This window comes from Eschrichtius robustus, chromosome 7 (assembly GCF_028021215.1).
Source record: "Eschrichtius robustus isolate mEscRob2 chromosome 7, mEscRob2.pri, whole genome shotgun sequence".
Lineage (NCBI taxonomy): Eukaryota > Metazoa > Chordata > Mammalia > Artiodactyla > Eschrichtiidae > Eschrichtius > Eschrichtius robustus.
In genome coordinates, this window is record NC_090830.1 from 73,644,811 (window position 1) to 73,663,770 (window position 18,960).

Below are 18,960 nucleotides of genomic sequence, written 5' to 3' on the forward strand. Positions count from 1 at the left end.
AGGATTTCCCCTTTTTATGGCTGAATAATATTCCAGTGTGTGTGTGTGCGCGCATATGCACACAAACATGTACACATCACATTTCCTTTATCCACTCATTTGGCAATGGACACTTAGGTTGTTTAAATATCTTGGCTATTGTGAATAATGCTTCAAAAAACATGAGAATGTATTTATCTCTCTGAGATCCTGTTTTCATTTCCTTCAGAAATACATCCAAAAGTGGAACTGCTGGGTCCTACAGTAGTTCTATTTTCAAGTTTTTGAGGAAGCTTCATATTGTTTTCCCTAATGGCCGCACCAATTTATATTCCCACCAGCAGTATACAGGGCTCCCCTTTTCTCTATATACTTGTCCTTTTTTTTTTTTTTAATTATAGCGATCCTAACAGATGTGAGGTGATATCTCATTGTGGTCTTGATCTGCATTTTCCTGATGATTGTGATATTGACATTGAGCACCCTTTTCATGTACCTTTTGGTCATTTGTATATCTCCTCTGGAAAAATGTTTATTCTGGCCCTTTGCCCATTTCAAAATTAGATTGTTTTTCAGCCATGAGTTACGTGAGTTCCTTATATATTTTAGATATTAACCCCTAATCAGATATATGATTTACAAATATTTTCTCTCATTCCACAGGATGACTTTTCATTTCGTTGACTGTTTTCTTTGCTGTGCAGAAGCTTTTAGTTTATTTTTGCTTTTGTTACCTGTGTGCTTTTGGTGTCACATCCAAAAAATGCCTACCAATACTAATGTCAAGGAACTTTCCCCCCATGTTTTCTCCTAAGAGTTTTACAGTTTCAGGTCTTACATTTAAGTCTTTATTCCATTTGAGCTACATTTTGTGAGTGGTGTGAATTAGGAGTCCAGTTTTTGCATATGGATATCCATATTTCCCAGCATCATTTATTGAAGAGACTATCCTTTTCCACTGTGTGCTCTTGGCACCGTATCAATGAATAGTTGCATTTATTTCTGGGCTATCTATTCTGTTTGACTGGTATATGTGTCTGCTTTTATGCCAGTATCATACTGCTTTGATTACTACAGCTTTGTAATATAGTTTAAAATCAGAAACTGTTATGCCTTCACTTCATTGTTCTTTCTCAAGACTGCTTTGGCTATTCTGAGTCTTTTGTGGTTCTATATGAATTTTAAGATTGCTCTATTTCTGTGAAAAATGCCATTGGAATCTGGATAGGGATTGTATTGAATCTGTAGCTCACTTTGAGCAGTGTGGATATTTTAACAATATTACTTCTTCCAATCCAAGAACATGAGATATCTTTCCATTTATTTCTGTCTTCTTCAATTTCTTTCACTGATGTCTCATATAGTTTTCAGTGTACAGGTCTTTCATCTGCTTGGCTCACCTTTATTACTAAGCATTACGTTTTTTTGGTTTTTTAAAAATTATTTATATATTTATTTATTTATGGCTGTGTTGGGTCTTCGTTTCTGTGCCAGGGCTTTCTCTAGTTGTGGCAAGCGGGGGCCACTCTTCATTGCGGTGCGCGGGCCTCTCACTATCGCGGCCTCTCTTGTTGCGGAGCACAGGCTCCAGACGCGCAGGCTCAGCAATTGTGGCTCACGGGCCTAGTTGCTCCGCAGCATGTGGGATCTTCCCAGACCAGGGCTCGAGCCCGTGTCCCCTGCATTAGCAGGCAGATTCTCAACAACTGCGCCACCAGGGAAGCCCTACGTTTTTGATAATATTGTAAATGCGGCTACTGCTTAATTTCTCTTTCAGATAGTTTGTTTTCAGTGTATAAAAACGCAACTGATTCTTTAAAAAATATTTACTTGCTTATTTGTTTGCGTCAGGTCTTAGTTGCGGCACGCAGGATCTTCGTTGTCGTGTGTGGGATCTTTGTGGCAGCATGTGGGATCTTTAGTTGTGGCATGCAAGCTTCTTAGTTGCAGCATGTGGGATCTAGTTCCCTGACCAGGGATCAAACCCGGGCCCCCTGCATTGGGAGCATGGAGTCTTAGCCAATGGACCACAAAGGAAGTCCCGCAACTGATTTTTTTTTTTTTTTTAGTTTTTAGTTTATTTTTTATTTATTTTTGGCTGTGTTGGGTCTTCGTTGCTGTGTGCGGGCTTTCTCTAGTTGAGGCGAGTGGGGGCTACTCTTCATTGCGGTGCGCGGGCTTCTCACTGCAGTGGTTTCTCTTGTTGCAGAGTACAGGCTCTAGGTGTGTGGGCTTCAGTAGTTGCGGTACGTAGGCTCAGTAGTTGTGGCTCATGGGCTCTAGCGCACAGGCGCAGTAGTTGTGGCACACAGGCTTAGTTGCTCTGTGGCACGTGGGATCTTCCCAGACCAGGGCTCGAACCTGTGTCCCCTGCATTGGCAGGCAGATTCTCAACCACTGAGCCACCAGGGAAGCACCCCCGCAACTGATTTTTATATGTTAATTTGTATCCTACAACTTCACTGTATTTCTTGGTTCTAACAGATTTTTTGAGGAGTCTTTAGGGTTTGCTATATAAAATATCAAGACATCTGCAAAGAGACAATTTTAGTTTTTCCTTTCTAATTTGGATGCCTTTAATTTCTTTCTCTTGACTAACTGCTGTGGCTAGGACTCCCAGTACTATCTTGAATAGCAGTGGTGAGAGTGGGCATCCTGTCTTGTTCCTGATCTTAAAGGAAAAGCTTTCAAATTTTCACCATTAAGTATTATGTTAGTGGTGGGTTTGTCATAGACGGCCTTTATCATGTTGAGGCATGTTCCCTCCATATTCACTTTGTTGACAGTTTTTATCATAAAAAGATGCTCAATTTTGTCAAATGCTTTTCCTGTATCTACTGAGATGATAATACGATTTGTACCCTTCATTCTGTTAATGTGGTGTATAACACTGATTTGTAAATGTTGAACCATCCTTGCATCCCAGGGATAAATCCCACTTGATCACTGGCTATATAATCATTTAAATGTACTGTTGAATTTAGTTTGCTAGTATTGAGTAGTTCTGAATCTACATTCATCAAGGATGTTGGCTTGTAACTTACTCTCCTTGCAGTGTCTTTCTGTGTCTTTGGTATCAGGATGGTGCCGGCCTTATAAAATAAGTTTGGAAGTGTTCCCTCCTCTTCTGTTTTTCAGAGGAGTTTGAGATGGACTGGTGTTAATTATTTTTTAAATAGTAGAATTCACCATCCAGTGAATGAGCTTCTCTTTGTTGGGAGATTTTTGAAGACATCCAGTCCTGGGCTTTTCTTTGTTGGGAGACTTTTGACTACTGATTCAATCTCCTTACTCATCAGAGGCGTGTTCAGATTTTGTTTCTTTATGATTCAGTTCTGGCAGTTTGTATGTTTCTGGAATGTACCCATTTCATCTAGGTTATCTGATAAATTTGTTGGTATATAATTATTGATAGTAGTCTCTTATGAACCTTTGTATTTCTGCATTATCAGTTGTAATGTCTCCTCCCCGTCTGATTTTATTTGAGTCTTTTCTTCTTAGTCTAGCTAAAGATTTGTCCATTAAAAAAAATCTTTTCAGAAAAACAGCTCTTAGGTGTGTTATTCTTCTCTGATGTTTTTCTAATCTCTATTTCATTTATTTCTGCTCTGGTCTTTGTAATTCCCTTTCTTCTGCTAACTTTGGACTTAGTACGATGTTTTTCCTAGTTCCTTGAGGTATAAAGTTAAGCTGTTTATTTGCAATCTTTTTTCTTAATGTAGGTGTTTATTGCTATAAACTTCCCTATTAGAGCTGCTTTTGTTGCTTCCAAAAGTTTTGTCATGTTGTGTTTCCATTTTCATTTCTCAAGATATTTTTAAATTTCCCTTTTATTTCTTCTATGACCCAATGATTATTCAGAAGTGTACTTTTTAATTTCCAAATATTTGTGAATTTTCCAGCTTTCCTCCTGTTAATGATTCCTAGTTTCATACGACTATGGTTGGAAAACATACGTGATATTATTTCAATTGTCTTATGTTTGTTAAGACGTGTTTTTGACCTAGCATGATCTCTCCTGCAGAATGTTCCACTGTTTGCTTGAGAAGAATGTATATCCTGCTACTCTTGGATACAATGTTCTGTATATGTCTGTTAGGTCCATTTGATATAAAGTGTACTTCAAGTCAAATATTCCTTATTGGTTTTCTGTCAGGATGATCCAGCCTCTGTTGAAAGTGGGGTACTTAAGTCCCCTACTGTTATTGTGTTGCTGTCTACTTCTGCCTTCAGATCTGTTAATACTTGTTAATATTTGCTGTGTTGGGAACATATATAGGTATAATTGTTATATGTTCTTGAGGAATTGACCCCTTTAATATTTCTTTAATATTATTTAATATAGAGGTCATATTTAAATTTTCTTGATTAGTATTTTATTACACCATGTCAGAAAGCATATGTCTGATTGGTAAAGTTAAAAATAAGTAAGTGGGACAGTGTGTTTCAGCCTAATCTATCCCCATTAAGCTTAATGTTGATCTTTGCCTAGATCCATTATTTCATTAGGGAATATAAAATGGAGATATTCTAATCTTATTATTTCTTCTAAATTTATTAGTCGAAATTCTTCTATAGAGAAGTTAACTCATCAACTATTGAGTTATTATAAAATACAATTTGCAATTAAGAGGTAGAAGAAATGCTTCTTTCTCATTTACAGATTTTTAGAAAAATAAGTTGTTGCCCTAGCAACCTCCAAAGATAAGCAATGAAGTTTGCTTTGTGTTGATCTGGGTAAGAAGACGATCATTATGAAGTCACAGATTTTTATATATTGGATATCTTTCCATTTATTGTAGACATTATTTATTTTTGTTAACCACTGAAAGCTCCTTCAAGTTGTCCTTGTGACATGCTCTTAGTAGTCTTTGCTTTTTTGTAACACAAAATACTCAAGGCTAGTTTCATACTTTTTTTTTTGGTCCCAGATATGAGATCAGACTCTTCTCTAAGAAGCCCTGGTTCTTTTTAGTATAGAGTCTACAACAATCAAAGGATGTTCATTGCTACCAGATTACAAATGTTTAGTTATTTCTAGAACCTTTTGGTGGCCATAGCAAAAAAAAAAAAACAACAACAACAAAAAACCACCACACACCAAAAAACAAAACAAAAACAAAACAAAACAAACTTATTTTAGAAGGAGAAAAATAATAATTCACACTGATACTTGTGATTCAAAGCAAAGATTACAGGGTTTTAATTTAATTGCTACCATTTTATATCTCTTTTCTCTTAAGATGAAAATCATAGTTTCTAATGAGAGTAATACAAATACTTAATTGCTTTATCCTATTCTATATACAATATACTGAAAATAAACGCTGCCAATTTTACTACTAACAATAAGACTACAGAATGCAGTTTAAGACCTCTTTGCGAATTCGGTTTATCTTTAGGCTATTTCCCACCAGTGATGCACAACAAAATACTGTACTTTAAAATACCCTAAAAGAATTCTTCTTTCTGTATTTGTGCCACTTGTAATTTTGAAGAATTCTTTTAACATATAAGCTTTTTAATTATGTGTAACAGTTTCTAGGTTCAAAAGTCAAACCTATAAGGCAAGGCTCATTTGGTCTACCTATTAATTCTTTTCACATATAAATAACATGTACCTTCTTCTTTTTCCTTAACAATAATATATCCTGACAATCGTTCCACAACATAATATAGAGATCTTCCTCATTCTGTTTTACAGGGCATGGTACTCCACGCAGTGGAGTTACCATAGTTTATTCAATTAGACTGCTACTGATGGGAATCTGGATTTCTTCTCTTCTTTTGTTATTAAAATACTGCCACCGTAAATGGCCTTGTGTATACATAACTTAGTATCTTTGGAACAGATTCTTAAAATTACTAAGGGATTGATAAGTCAAAAGGTATATGTATATGTGATTTGCATAAAGAATTTGTAAAAGAACTTGAAAAAAATTGACATCATTATGGTAGTGTCCTCATATCCATTAACATGCATGTCTTTCCATTTATTCTGATTTTAAAAATCTGTTTTAAAAGTTTTCCTAATGTTTGTTTTGCACAAGGAAACTGCTTTGTAAAGCAATACTAATCTATTTGCAAGAAGCTCTTCCAGAAAAGCAAAAGACATTGATATAGAACTATATTCTAACTTTAAACAAGGAAAAATAAAATATTTTACTTTTGAAATATTTAAAACTATCTGATTTTGTTAAAAATAATATACACCAAGAATTCCAGTGAACAAGTATCACCAGCTACTGTTCTGAGAGAGAAATACAGCAGATTAATAGAATTAGCATTTTTAAAAAACTCAATAGATATAAAGAGAAATCTTTAGAAATCTTGGGAAAATAAGATGAGTGGCTATCTGAAAGGCTGAATTTGAAAAGCATTAACATGTGAATCTTTCTACCACAAAGTTAGTCCTATGGAATGATATTATACAAAGTATTTTTTACTATTATCTTCAACACAGCCTTATTTCTCCTAAATACCAATGATAGAATGACTAAAATTTATAACTTGCCAGCAGTGATTACATCTGCAATTTGAATGACAAAAAAAAAATCAATGAAATATGGTAATAAGATCAGTAAGGATAGCGAAACTTCCTTACTCAAAAGCAAATAATATAAAATTTAAAAAAATTAACTTTCGTAACTGGTCATTGTAATATTTTTTAAAGTACCTTTAGTACACTATATTTGATAAGGACTGAGAATAATTCTTCTTCTAAAATTCCCAATGTGGGAGTAAGTGTGTAGAAATTTTATAAATCTGATTAGAAGTTAATTTTTTCTTGCCAATTTTATCTACTATGCAGGATATAAAGATAAAGAAGCAAAAACATTAATTTCTAATTTAGCCAATGATAACTTGCCAGTTCCTTTACGTTAACATGACTATAATAAATAATACTGCTGGTAAAGGTTAGTTTAATGTTTTTATTTTCATTTTACTTCTAATTGCTAGAGAACTATACAGTATTGATACTGAACTGGTACATACCCAACAAAGTGAGAGGTCAGAGTTAAAGCCATTAACAAGATTGTGATGAAAGCCCATTATAACTGCTTGACTAATACTTGGCCTATGGATAATAGAGGGATTCAGTCTCTATTACTTGTTATAAGGCACATGGGAGGTAAATTAAAATTAGGCAGAGTTATGCAATATAAATGGGATTGATACACAAAGCACAGCAAGCCTGACAAACGAAAAAGGAATTATTTCATTCACAGTATTATTAAAGCAGTATTTCACATGAAGTTGAAAAATTCAACAATATATATTATCATCACACAAACAGTAGATCACAATTCACATTTCATAACATGAAACAGTTGAAATCTAATGTAAATAGTTTTTGAGAACAGATAATAACCTAAGTCCCTTTTTTAAGATAAATTATTTTTTAGACATCAATAACACTCAAGTTTCAAAGTAAATATCATGAAAATATTCACTAATTATGAAATAACTACCATAACTATTAATAAAAAAGTTTTATAGGAGTACAATACCTTGGTTAGTGCAGCAGTATGATCTTCTCCACAACAAATATAAACTATTTTCTGAGTTCTTAGTGACTTTAGTAAATTAGGAACATACCTATCTGAAAATTCCAACAAGAGACATTAACGAACAGTATTTTTAAAATTAAAAGCTTCTAAAATGCGTTTCCTCTACAGCTTCCCGAACTGTGGAAGATGGTGATAACTAAACAATTTTAACAATTCAATGATTTTGTGGTACAAGCCTACTAAGTTGGGCTCCCACGCCTTTCTATTCATGCTACTGTGATAAAGGAGAGCTCTAAAAAGAGTAACAAGTGCTAAACTGCCTAAACGCCAATCTGCACAGGACTCTTCAAATCAAGGAATTTCAAAGCTATCTGACTGCTTCTAATAGACGCATATCATTCTTTATATTCACCTCATGATAATTAAGCTCATAGGATCCTACTTTAAAAAGCCTGAAAATTATACTTTCTGCTATTTTATAGCAGAAAAGAGATATAATGTCCTAATCTGACATATTTTTCTCATGCAAAACAAAATATTTTAAAATTCTTTCTGAGAGTATTATTTATCATTAGCAGTTGTTACTAGATCAACAACTCACTTTTGTCTCTAGGTCATTATAATTATGTTGAACTTTATTAGTATTTGCATTTCAAATACTGGCATTCAACCCAATGTAGCTATGAAAAATCAGTTGCCAAGATCCCAAAACTTGTTTTAAGTAGTTATAATTTTTTAAAATTCAAAAAGTTTATTTTCAAGAATCTAGCATCACTGGTAACAGTAATTAATTAAATGACTCAGATTTAAATATTTCCTTGAAATACTCAAATAGATGAACACTTCATGTTACTTTTCACGATAATTTTATAATTTTTTTCCACTGATGGTGGCTGATAATGTGATTACCAATTTGAAGTAATGTTTTTCTCAACTTTCTTTTAGTGAACATCCAACACTGAAGATTTTTGTCCAGATATACTTTCTATATTTTATTCTAGAATAAAATAATATTTTTGGCCTTCCCACAATCTCCTAAAAATATTATTATCAAATGGAATTTTAAAATTAACCTCTCATCCCCACCTCAACACCAGGGAAGATTTGGGTACACTTCTCTCTGACACTAAGAATCACTGATATATCTCAAAACATCATCTCTTTTTAAATATATATTTATAAATAATGCAAACCTACCATTTTCATCATTAAGACCTAGTTGACCAAATTTGTTGCGTCCCCATCCAAAGATAGCTCCAGAAAGGGTGAGTACAAAACTATGGGCTCCTCCTGCTGCAACTTGCATGAAAGGGATTCCAAGTAAAGACTTAATCAGTTGTGGTGAAGCTTGCTTTTTACAGTCAATGCCTAAACCCAACTGGCCATATTTATTCTGTCCCCAACAGAAGACTTCACTTGCTGTAAAACAAAAATCATAAATTACTATTTTTCTCACACACAAAAAATTTCACTTGAAAATCATCAGTTATTTTGGGATATTCTTCCTCTCATTTGATGAAAATACATATTCCTCCTTATTAAATTTATTTCTTATATGGAAACAATACTACCTTGAATAATCCATGTTAATACAGTTTTAGTTTGACTTACTTTACTGATGAATGGGTAAGTCACATAACTGGGGATAATCTCATTTCCTGTTGTTCCTCAAGAAAGGACCATCTCTTTTTAGTATTCCTCAGGTCTCACTTTTATTCTATGACTTCTCCCAGGAGGTACTCATTCAAGCTCAAGGTTTCAGTTATCAATTATATGCTATCACATTCAAAATTTATCACTAGCCCAGATCTCTCCTCTGAGCAATAAACCCATGTATCCAATTGTTTACCTGACAGCTACATTTCAATATTTGAAAGGTACTTCCAGCTCAACATGCCCTAAACTCAACTCATGACCCCCATCCTACCTCCCATACCTGGACCTCTTCCTAGTGTTCCTCATTCTCAGTAGATAACACCTTAACTGATTCAGCAGCACAAACCATAAACACAGGAGTCATCCTTAATACTCCTCTCCTCTCTTACCTTATATACACATTTTTAACAATCTATCATCAAGTTATATACAGTTTTCTTTCTAAAGAAAAATATGGCAAATAGATCCACTCCTCACCATTTCACCTGGTTCTTGTAATAGTTCTCTTGTCACATTTGCTCACCCATTGCTACATTTTTTGCAACTTTAAACATCTTTTTACTTATTTTTATTAAATAAATGGCACTAAGCTAATAATTGACACACTAATATCTGATTTTTAAAAATCCATACCATAAAATAGTACACACTTATTAAAAGTAAGTCTCCCTTCAAAACTAGATCCCCGGTTCCTCTCCCAAGAGACAAGCACTCTTACTAACTGCTGATATGTACTTCCAGAAATACTCTATGGACATACCAGCAGACATTTGTATATATACAAAGAGATATAAAAATGTAGATCTGATATAAGACAGACACCATTAATAATGGTCTGGATAAGTTTCAAATTAACTGTTCTGTAAATTTATGTCTGTGTGTTTATTTCATAATAAATCGCAAATGAGTTGACTTTTTTAAAAAATGTAGATTTGAAATGCTGCTCACCTGAAAAAAACAGAAATCAGTGCCTTCTCACTGCTCTTGAGATAAACACTTTTAACAAGGCTTATAAGGTTCTGTAAAATCTACCTATGTTTCTGAGCTCATTTCATACCAGCCTCTTCCCTCACTTACTATACTCTAGCCATACTCAACTTCCTTTATATTCTCCAATGACCATTTCTCACACACTTGCTGTCTCACACACTCTGCCTAAACCTTCCCCTCACCCTTGTCTAGTTTACTTCTATTGTCTCCCAGCAGGAAGCCTTCCTTGATCTGCCAGATTAAGTTCAGTCCCCCTGTTATATGATCTAAATATCCCAAACTTTTTTTTTTCATAGTATGTAACTATATTGTTATTTGTGTGACTGTACCATAAGGGCTGGTAGTGTACTGCTTACCACTGTTTACTGTACACCCTAACGTGCCTAGTTTGTACTGAGTGATCAAAAAAAAAAAAATTTTTTTTTTTCCATTATATGAGTAAGATACTGCTAAAACATGAAGCTGAATAAGGGAAAAGAATACCTGTAAGATACCTCAAGATAGAAAAACTGTCCTCATCGGTAAAACCTTTGGGTTTAAATTTATCTTGGATTTACCTACCAAAGTATCAAAAGAGGAGCTGGCAAAGTAACAACAAAGAATACAGGGATGCCAGCCCCCACCCCCTACTTTATTCCTTTGATGGAATAAATCCAAATTCCTTAATATGGCATGTAAGGCCCTTTGTAACAGATTTGTTTTTACTTTAGTCTCAACTGAAGTATGAAAATGTCTCCCATGCTCTCAAAATACCCACGTAAAACTATATTCCGATACTCAAATACACAAAATATTTCCCAGATTCTATGCCTTTACTAGTACTATTACCTTAGCCAATCCTCAACATTTTCCGTAGCTGCTTCACAACCTCTCCAATTCTGAAGAAATTGTAATCATCTTTCAAGACTTGCATCAAATATCAATCCCTTCTTTATTGTTACCAATTCTACTGATTGAAACTAATTAAACTTTTTTCCTTATGCCCATCGTATTTTACTTTTCCTTTGACCAAAAGTAGTATATATTTTTTCTGCCTCATTATTTGCATATCTGCCTCTTCTAATAGATGGTATGTTCCCTAAAACTTTCTCTTAACTTATCGTATTTCCCTATAGTTCTAGTCTACTGTTTCATTCATAGTAGGCCTCACTAGGCATTTAATAAATTAAAAATAATAATAATGAAGCCACTGGAACTTATTTTTTTAAATGATAAAAAACAAATATATGGCAGGTTCTTTACTAATCCACGTTATAATCCTTAGCTGGCATAGGAAGAAGTCAAATAAACAAAGGTTATAGGATACTTAGACTTCTCTGTTTCTATTCATAAAAAGTTTATCTGTGAGTGCAAATGAACTTGGGCAAGTTATAAACTTCCCCAGGTATAAAGGAATAATGTTCAGCAGGCTAAAGAACAATTAGACACAAAAAATCAATTTCATGTCTATATGCTAGTAATAAACGATTTGAAAATGACACCAGAGTAACAAAAAATATGAAATATCTAGGGAAAAATCTAATAAAATGTGTATAAGACTTTTCCACAGAAAACAACAAAATACTCTTGAGAAAAATTAAAAAGAGATTAAAATAAATGGAGGGATATAGCATGCTCAAGAATTGAAAGACTCAACATTACAAAGATTTTCCTCAAACTGATTTACAGAGGCAATGCAATCCCAATCAAAATCCCAACAGCTTAAGTATCTGTGAAAACTGACTAGCTAATTCTAAAATGTATATAGATATGAAAAGGATCAAGAAGAACCAAGACAATCTTTAATAAGAACGAAGTTGGGAGGAATTTCGGCTCAATTAAAGTATCAAGTAATAAAACTGAAAAGGGGAAAGAAAATAAAAGCAATGCTTACCTTTAGAAAGTGCAAGTGAATGATAGTAACCACAAGCAACCTGTACTATCTGGATATCCGACAAACTTTTAATATTTCTAGAAAATAAGAAGAGAGATCAGGATCAGTTAATTCCATTTAATAAATGGATCCTGAATGCTATTTATTTATGCGATTTATTGACCACCCACTATGTGCAAGTAGTTTCCTTACCAGCAGTTCCTTACTAGCATGACCTAGCAGTTCATGATATTTTTTCTCATACAGGCCCAATTTACCAAAAATTTATGCTAAAATCAGTAAACAAAATCTAAATATGAAAAAATTAAGAGATATGATGAGAAAACACTTTGAAAGGACAATATTTAAGCACAGTAAACTATGCTCACAGCTCAGTGCTTTTTAAAATTTTTTTAATAAATTTATTTTATTTATTTATCAATTTATTTTTATTCTTGGCTGCACTGGGTCTTCGTTGCTACGTGCGGGCTTTCTCCAGTTGCGGCGAGCAGCGGCCATTCTTCATTGCAGTGCGCGGGCTTCTCATTGCGGTGGCTTCTATTGTTGCGGAGCATGGGCTCTAGGCATGCAGGCTTCAGTAGTTGTGGCATGCAGGCTCAGTAGTTATGGCTCATGGGCTCTAGAGCGCAGGCTCAGTAGTTGTGGTTCATGGGCTTAGTTGTTCTGCGGCATGTGGGATCTCACCAGACCAGGGCCCGAACCCATGTCCCCTGCATTGGCAGGTGGATTCTTAGCCACTGTGCCACCAGGGAAGCTCCTCAGTGCTTTTATGATGCAGATGTTATTATTATCAAAATTTGAAAAATCTTTAAAGTATGAAACTTGGCAATATATTTGTAAAACAAATGTACATGATCCAATTTGTCGAAAATTGGTGTTTGGTCTAGTTTATTATATGTTCTCCTCTGTCAGGTTCCTTAAGAACCAACACGGATTCCTATCATGTGGTGCTACCAATTCACAAATTATGAAACCTATTCCCCTTTTGGACTATCCTTTTGCTTTGCATCTAAATCAGTGATATTAAATTTAATTCTTTACTAGAGAAATTTAATCAACTCGTATGTATTATGATCAGTGATGTGTTCAGTCATATTTCTGCCATCTCATGTTTCTTATATTTTTTATAGTTTCTTTTTTCCCCCGATTTCTGATTTTTCCTTAACTGCAACGTAATTTTAAAGGATAACTGTTAAAACGTTACAAAAATCAAGAAACTATGTGCATCAACCATCCCAGGTTTTCTTTCTATAGCTCCCCTTCACTTGGTCATTCTGTTTTTCCTGAATGAATGTTTCTAAGAAAAAAGGGGGTGTGGAAATATATTATGTTTCTTATTTCCCTTTACCTGATACTGCCACCTGACCTGATTCTGCCATATGAGAGTCCGGAGCAAGTTCTGACCAGAGTGTTGATACCCATGATTTTCAGGAGGCAGCTTCAGCAAACCAAATTTTGAGTGGGAAAAAAGAGAGTTACTCTAATTCCACATTGTTGTATTAAAAATAATTTTATTTAGTGGATTTATGTCCTACAAAGCTTGAGAGTTGTACTGCTAAATTTAGCAGAATCCAACAAGTTAACAGGGTCCAATGTACCTTCAGATATTCAAATATAGCAAAAGGTCATTTTTTTTTTTTTTGCAGTTAGCAAAATCAAACACTGGCAATGCAAAAACAGGAATAAAAAATACACGGATATGTACAACTGTGCTGAACTTACTAAACATTTACTGTTACTGCTTATGCATATTAGACATATCATATATCACTGACTAGTGAACTGTATTAAATATTTTTAAAAACCAATTGTTCCAAATATCAAGTCCAATTTGCAAGACTAAGTAAAATCTTTTAAAATTCTACATTCTCATAGCACCCTATGTTTTTTTCCTTCACAGCATTTAACTCTACTAATTACTGGTGTACGTATTCATTTAATTATTATTAGTATACTCTGCCAAACAATAAGCTCTGTGAGGATGGACTATTATTATCTTATACCCATGGAATCCATAGACCTACCATAGTGCCTGGCAAAAAATATGGGGAAAAAAAAAAGTATGTGAGGTATACACTGGTAGAGGATAAGTGAATCTGCAACTTCTTTGAGGCTTTAGTATTAAACTATTCATAAAATTTGCTTCCAAAAAACTTCTAAATTTGCATAGCAATTTACAGAAAGTGATTCTCATTACCAAAATATTATCATACGGCTTAGAATATAACATAAATGCTAATTTCTTTAGCCATGTCTGCTACAGAGACAAGTGAAGATATTCTTCTGTGGCATTACTGTTTTAAAGGAAAAAAACTTCTCCTTTCATCTCTATGGAGACTGAATACACTGAAGATTGTTGGGGGGGTGGGGAAGAGGAGAGGATATGCTTTCTTGTTTTGTTTTGGTTTTTTTAAGCTTTCAGGAATTTAAAAAAGAAACAAAAATACTTGTGAATAGTAAAACAACTTTACAATGTTCCATTTTTCCTAAAGAGACAAATTAGAAAATTCTTAATGCAACAAAATTTTATAGAATTAATCAAAAATAATCCCCAATGAGTAAAAAAGATAATGTAAATGTTTTCTGGTTTTCAATTTTTAAAAGGATTCAAATGCAGTTAACAGGAAAGTAAAATAGCCAGAATAAATTTTGTAAATAAAAAATATATATACACACATACATGAAGATTCCTAATTAATCAGAACTATGAAAAGAAAATCAGAATTCAGATGTCTTGGGTAAACATTTTATAACTGCTTATAAATTTAAAATAACTCCCTAAAGTTTAGAGTTCTTGTCAAACATTTTTAAATGGCTATGACATTTAAAATTATTCATTGTAAAGAAAAGAATAATTTCGCCTTCCTGTTCTGCCTCCTGACCACACTTGCTGCTCCTCATGTGGTCTGTATGATGTGATGTGGCCTCTTCTCTCAGGAAATAAGCTCAAACAGTGTTAGCAACATAATGGGCTCAATCAAAACTTGCAATGGAAAAAAAAAAAAAAAACTTGCAATAATCTGGATGACTTTTCTGCAAATTACTGCCATGACTTTTTGGATGTAGAAATGGCCCGGTGTATTTGCCATTTGCCTTTGAATGTGTGGAATCAAGTGATTTCAGTTCCTTGGAAGAAGTTGTTTTACAGAAACCAGACCCCAACCAGACAGAGAATGATGCCCATGAGCACGTAGCCCCCAGACTGGCTGGAGCCTGAAGACTGATAATGTGATCAATCTCTGTGACCTCACCTGGTTACCTCACCATACACCAATCAGAAGATTGCATGAACTGATCACATTCCCCATGACCCTCATCCTCACTTTGTCTTTAAAAACCCATCCCTAAAAACCATTAGGAAGTTTGGGTCTTTTGAGCATTAGCTGCCCGTTCTCCTTGCTTGTCACCTTGCAATAAATGCTACACTTTCCTTCACCACAAAAAAAAGAAAAAGAATAATTTCTTTACTGAATTTTGAAACATGTTTGAAATTTGTAAGAAAACAGTTAATAAACCTGGAAATAAGATTTATACACCTCTCCCTTAGGAAGTCTTGAAGTCAAAACATATACTGTTGAATATGTGTACTGTTGTGTTGTTACATTTTTCAAACTTAATGTACAGTGGCAATATAGACAAAAACCAGGCATTTCCAATTGTCTGTTAAGGTAAAACTCTTTAACAACTGTTAACAAGGACTAGTGAAAAGTTTATATTATATAATCAAGAAGTTGAACAACTAAAGCATTAAATATTTTGCCAATTCCAAACTCATCAAGGTGTATACATTAAGTACAGCTTTTTGTACGCCAATCATACCTCAATAAAGTGGTTTTAAAAATATATTTTGTCAGTAAAACATAATCAACAATTTTCTATTTTTCAATTAAGCCACAACTTTCTTACTGATTTGAGAAAAGTCTTAGCACCAACTCTTTGATTTTGAAAAATTTAGGCTAACAACTGATCTAGTCTCTACCATTAAAAACTCTTCTAATTTTTTTTAAAATTTCTTTTTAATCTGAAATGTTCTGCACTCTCAGATGCTAATATTAGGCAGAAATTGTAATAAACTTCTTTTTTTTGGCGGGGGTGGGGGTGGGTGGGCAGTGCCACATGGCTTGCAGGATCTTAGTTCCCCGACCAGGATCAAAAACCCGGGCCATGGCAGTGAAAGCGCCAACTCCTAACCACTGGACTGCCAGGGAATTCCCTGTAATATGCTTTTAGAAGTTCAATCAAGAAAATAAATTTTATTTTTGACCAAGGTGACAATTCAAACATGTTTAATTAGTTCCTGTAGCCCAGAAATCGCTGTTCTCACAAGAATCATCATATTATACCATCCTGTCATAATTTTTTCTTACAAAGTCCAAAAACAAACAGAACTTTAAAAAATAAACTACAACCTTATTGCCAACAATTGTTTTTCTATTTACATTAAACTAAAAGATAGTAAAATCAGATTAACTTTTTTTAAAATAAAGGTATAACATATATCCTACATATAAAAAGAAATGACTAGCCAGAAATGCAGGTCCACAGAGACCACTAATATTGAATAATTTGTCTTTCCCCAAGAAATAATGATTTCAAAACAAAACAAAATCAGAAGTAGGAAAAGATTATCAAAGAGTAAGAGTTTCAAATATAATCTATTTATTATTAATTTTACATTCATCTTTAAAATTAAAGTGTTGCTTAATTTACATACTCTCATCTATTAACATAAAAATGGGTTTTGTTCTCAAGAAAATACAGCCTAATATGAATATTCACTTTTCTGATCATTCTTATGAAAATCATAAACACTAATTTTTAAAAACCTATTCACATATGTCTGAGTTTCCTCCTATACTCTACACATTTTATTCAAAATGTATGTGAAAGTTACAAAGCTGGCTGAGATCTCTAAGCACCTAGAAAAAGCCTTGCATCTAAAAAATGATTTGGTGCTGAGATTTAAAAAGAAAAAAAATCAATGGTGGTCTTTCATAAAAATATATTTCTACTGAAATACTAAATTGCCCTTTAAGACATGAAAGTATCAGTAAAAATGATATATATATGTCACAACAAATCAGATGAGTCCATGAAAAACTGAGAAGACTGAACAGGAAAGATGCCTTAATACACAGCTTAAAATTAATATAGATGTTCAGTAAATACACGAACAGAGAAGTTTAAACCAAAGGACTCAAGATCTCTTACAGGTCCCCATCCAGGTTCATAAACAGTAAAGTCACAAATACAGAATTATTGGGCAACCTTCAAATAAATCGTTATATAATAAACTCTTCTCCTTATAATTACCTTTCTCTCCATTTACTAATCATCTATGGATTACTGACTGAAATCTCTTATACCAGAACTGAACAGAAAAAAAAAAAAAAAACTAAGTATGAGAATTAAGAGAATTAAGTGGAGTAAAAATAGAGAAACTAGACAGCCTTGCTGTGAATCATGGTTTTGAAAATACTGACTTAGAAAATCTAACATGTAAGTCTCTCTTCAATCCTAAAAACACAAAGTTCTTAAAAATCTTAAATAAAAAATCCCATTCTACAACAATTACTTGTGGAAGGAAATAAAATCAGTAGACAATATGACAAATGTGAGATCACTCTGTTCCTATGAATGCTTTGTATTTTGTAGCCAACAGCCATTTGGCTGCAAATTAACATTTTCTAAAAGAAATCGAAACTGAAATGACTAAAAAAATTCAATTTACTTAGCTTAAAGAAAAAAATTTCTCTCCCAACAGCACCATCATTAAGAGGCACTAAAAGCATAATGGGAAGTGTGTTATTTAATTGCTACTGCAGAAGAAACAAAGGGGAAGAAATTTGTTTGGGGAGTTTTGTGGAATTTGGTTACAAGTTCAATAAACAAAACATGTTAATGTGTGTATCCAAAAGTCTCAAAAGACAGTTCATTACTAGAACAAACATAAAATGTCAAACAAAAGATGAAAAAACGCTTTACTATGCTAAAACAAAGCAAATACTTCAAATGTATACTTTAAGTTTTTAAACAGACATACATATATATATGGAGGAAGGTTATGGGCTTTTTATTTAAAAAAACTCATTTCTAACGATAAGAGCTCCTGTTCTGTTTTTTTGTTTTTTGTTTTGTTTTTTTTGCACTGCGCAGCTTGTGGGATCTTAGTTACCCGACCAGGGATTGAACCCAAGCCCGCAGCAGTGAAAGGGTGGAGTCTTAACCACTGGACCACCAGGGAATTCCCTCCTGTTCTGAAATATATTAGTTCCTGTGATCCATTTTCTTATCCTAATAGTTACATCTACTTCTTAAACCAAAACAAACATTATCAATGTTAAATTAAAAACAAAATATCTATATGTGTATATTACAAAAAATGCTAGCTGGAATATATCTAAAATTAGTGTAATACCTTGGTTCCCTGGAGGGTTCTCTTTTGTCCCTATAACTAATACTAGGGGGAAAAAAGAAAACAAAAAACAAGAGTTTAAGGAGGCAAGAATTTGTATAATTTTAAACACTAAGCATGAGTTAGTGTATTAATTATATGTCTAAAAGAACTGGATACTCTTCTTTAAATCTTTATGTTCACGCTTACAGTTTTTAATATTACAGCAATGGTTATGTCCTATATAAACCTGTAAGACTACAACATTGATGAAGCATTGCTTATTTTTAAATTTTGAAATAATTCTATGATGAATTAGTGGTTAGCATAAATTAAATTGTGGTCACTGCTATGTAAAAACATAGAAAGTGACTTATTCTTTCTACATTTTAAGCATGTGGGACTTCTATATTCAATAACAACAATAAAGACTAAAAAAACAAAAGAACCATGCAAACAACCAATATTTAATAAATATTTCAGTAGCTGAGGTACTCAAGATAGTATAATTAATGGTTTAAATTAGTCTTAACCCACTTAAAATTTTTAGTGAGAGA

The 18,960-nt window shown here is 33.4% G+C and overlaps 1 protein-coding gene across 7 annotated transcripts in view; it reads right to left on the reverse strand.

Moving 5' to 3' along the window:
- The window catches only part of HERC4 (HECT and RLD domain containing E3 ubiquitin protein ligase 4), a 130,605-nt gene that overhangs the window by 85,114 nt on the left and 26,531 nt on the right, over positions 1-18,960 (reverse strand). For all 7 annotated transcript variants that reach the window (XM_068547663.1, XM_068547665.1, XM_068547661.1 and 4 more), the window contains 3 exons: positions 12,010-12,086; positions 8,688-8,909; positions 7,491-7,582 (listed from right to left, as the gene is read on the reverse strand). In XM_068547663.1, the coding sequence (XP_068403764.1) occupies positions 7,491-7,582; positions 8,688-8,909; positions 12,010-12,086 (391 nt within the window). The remainder of the gene's footprint in view (positions 1-7,490; positions 7,583-8,687; positions 8,910-12,009; positions 12,087-18,960) is intronic.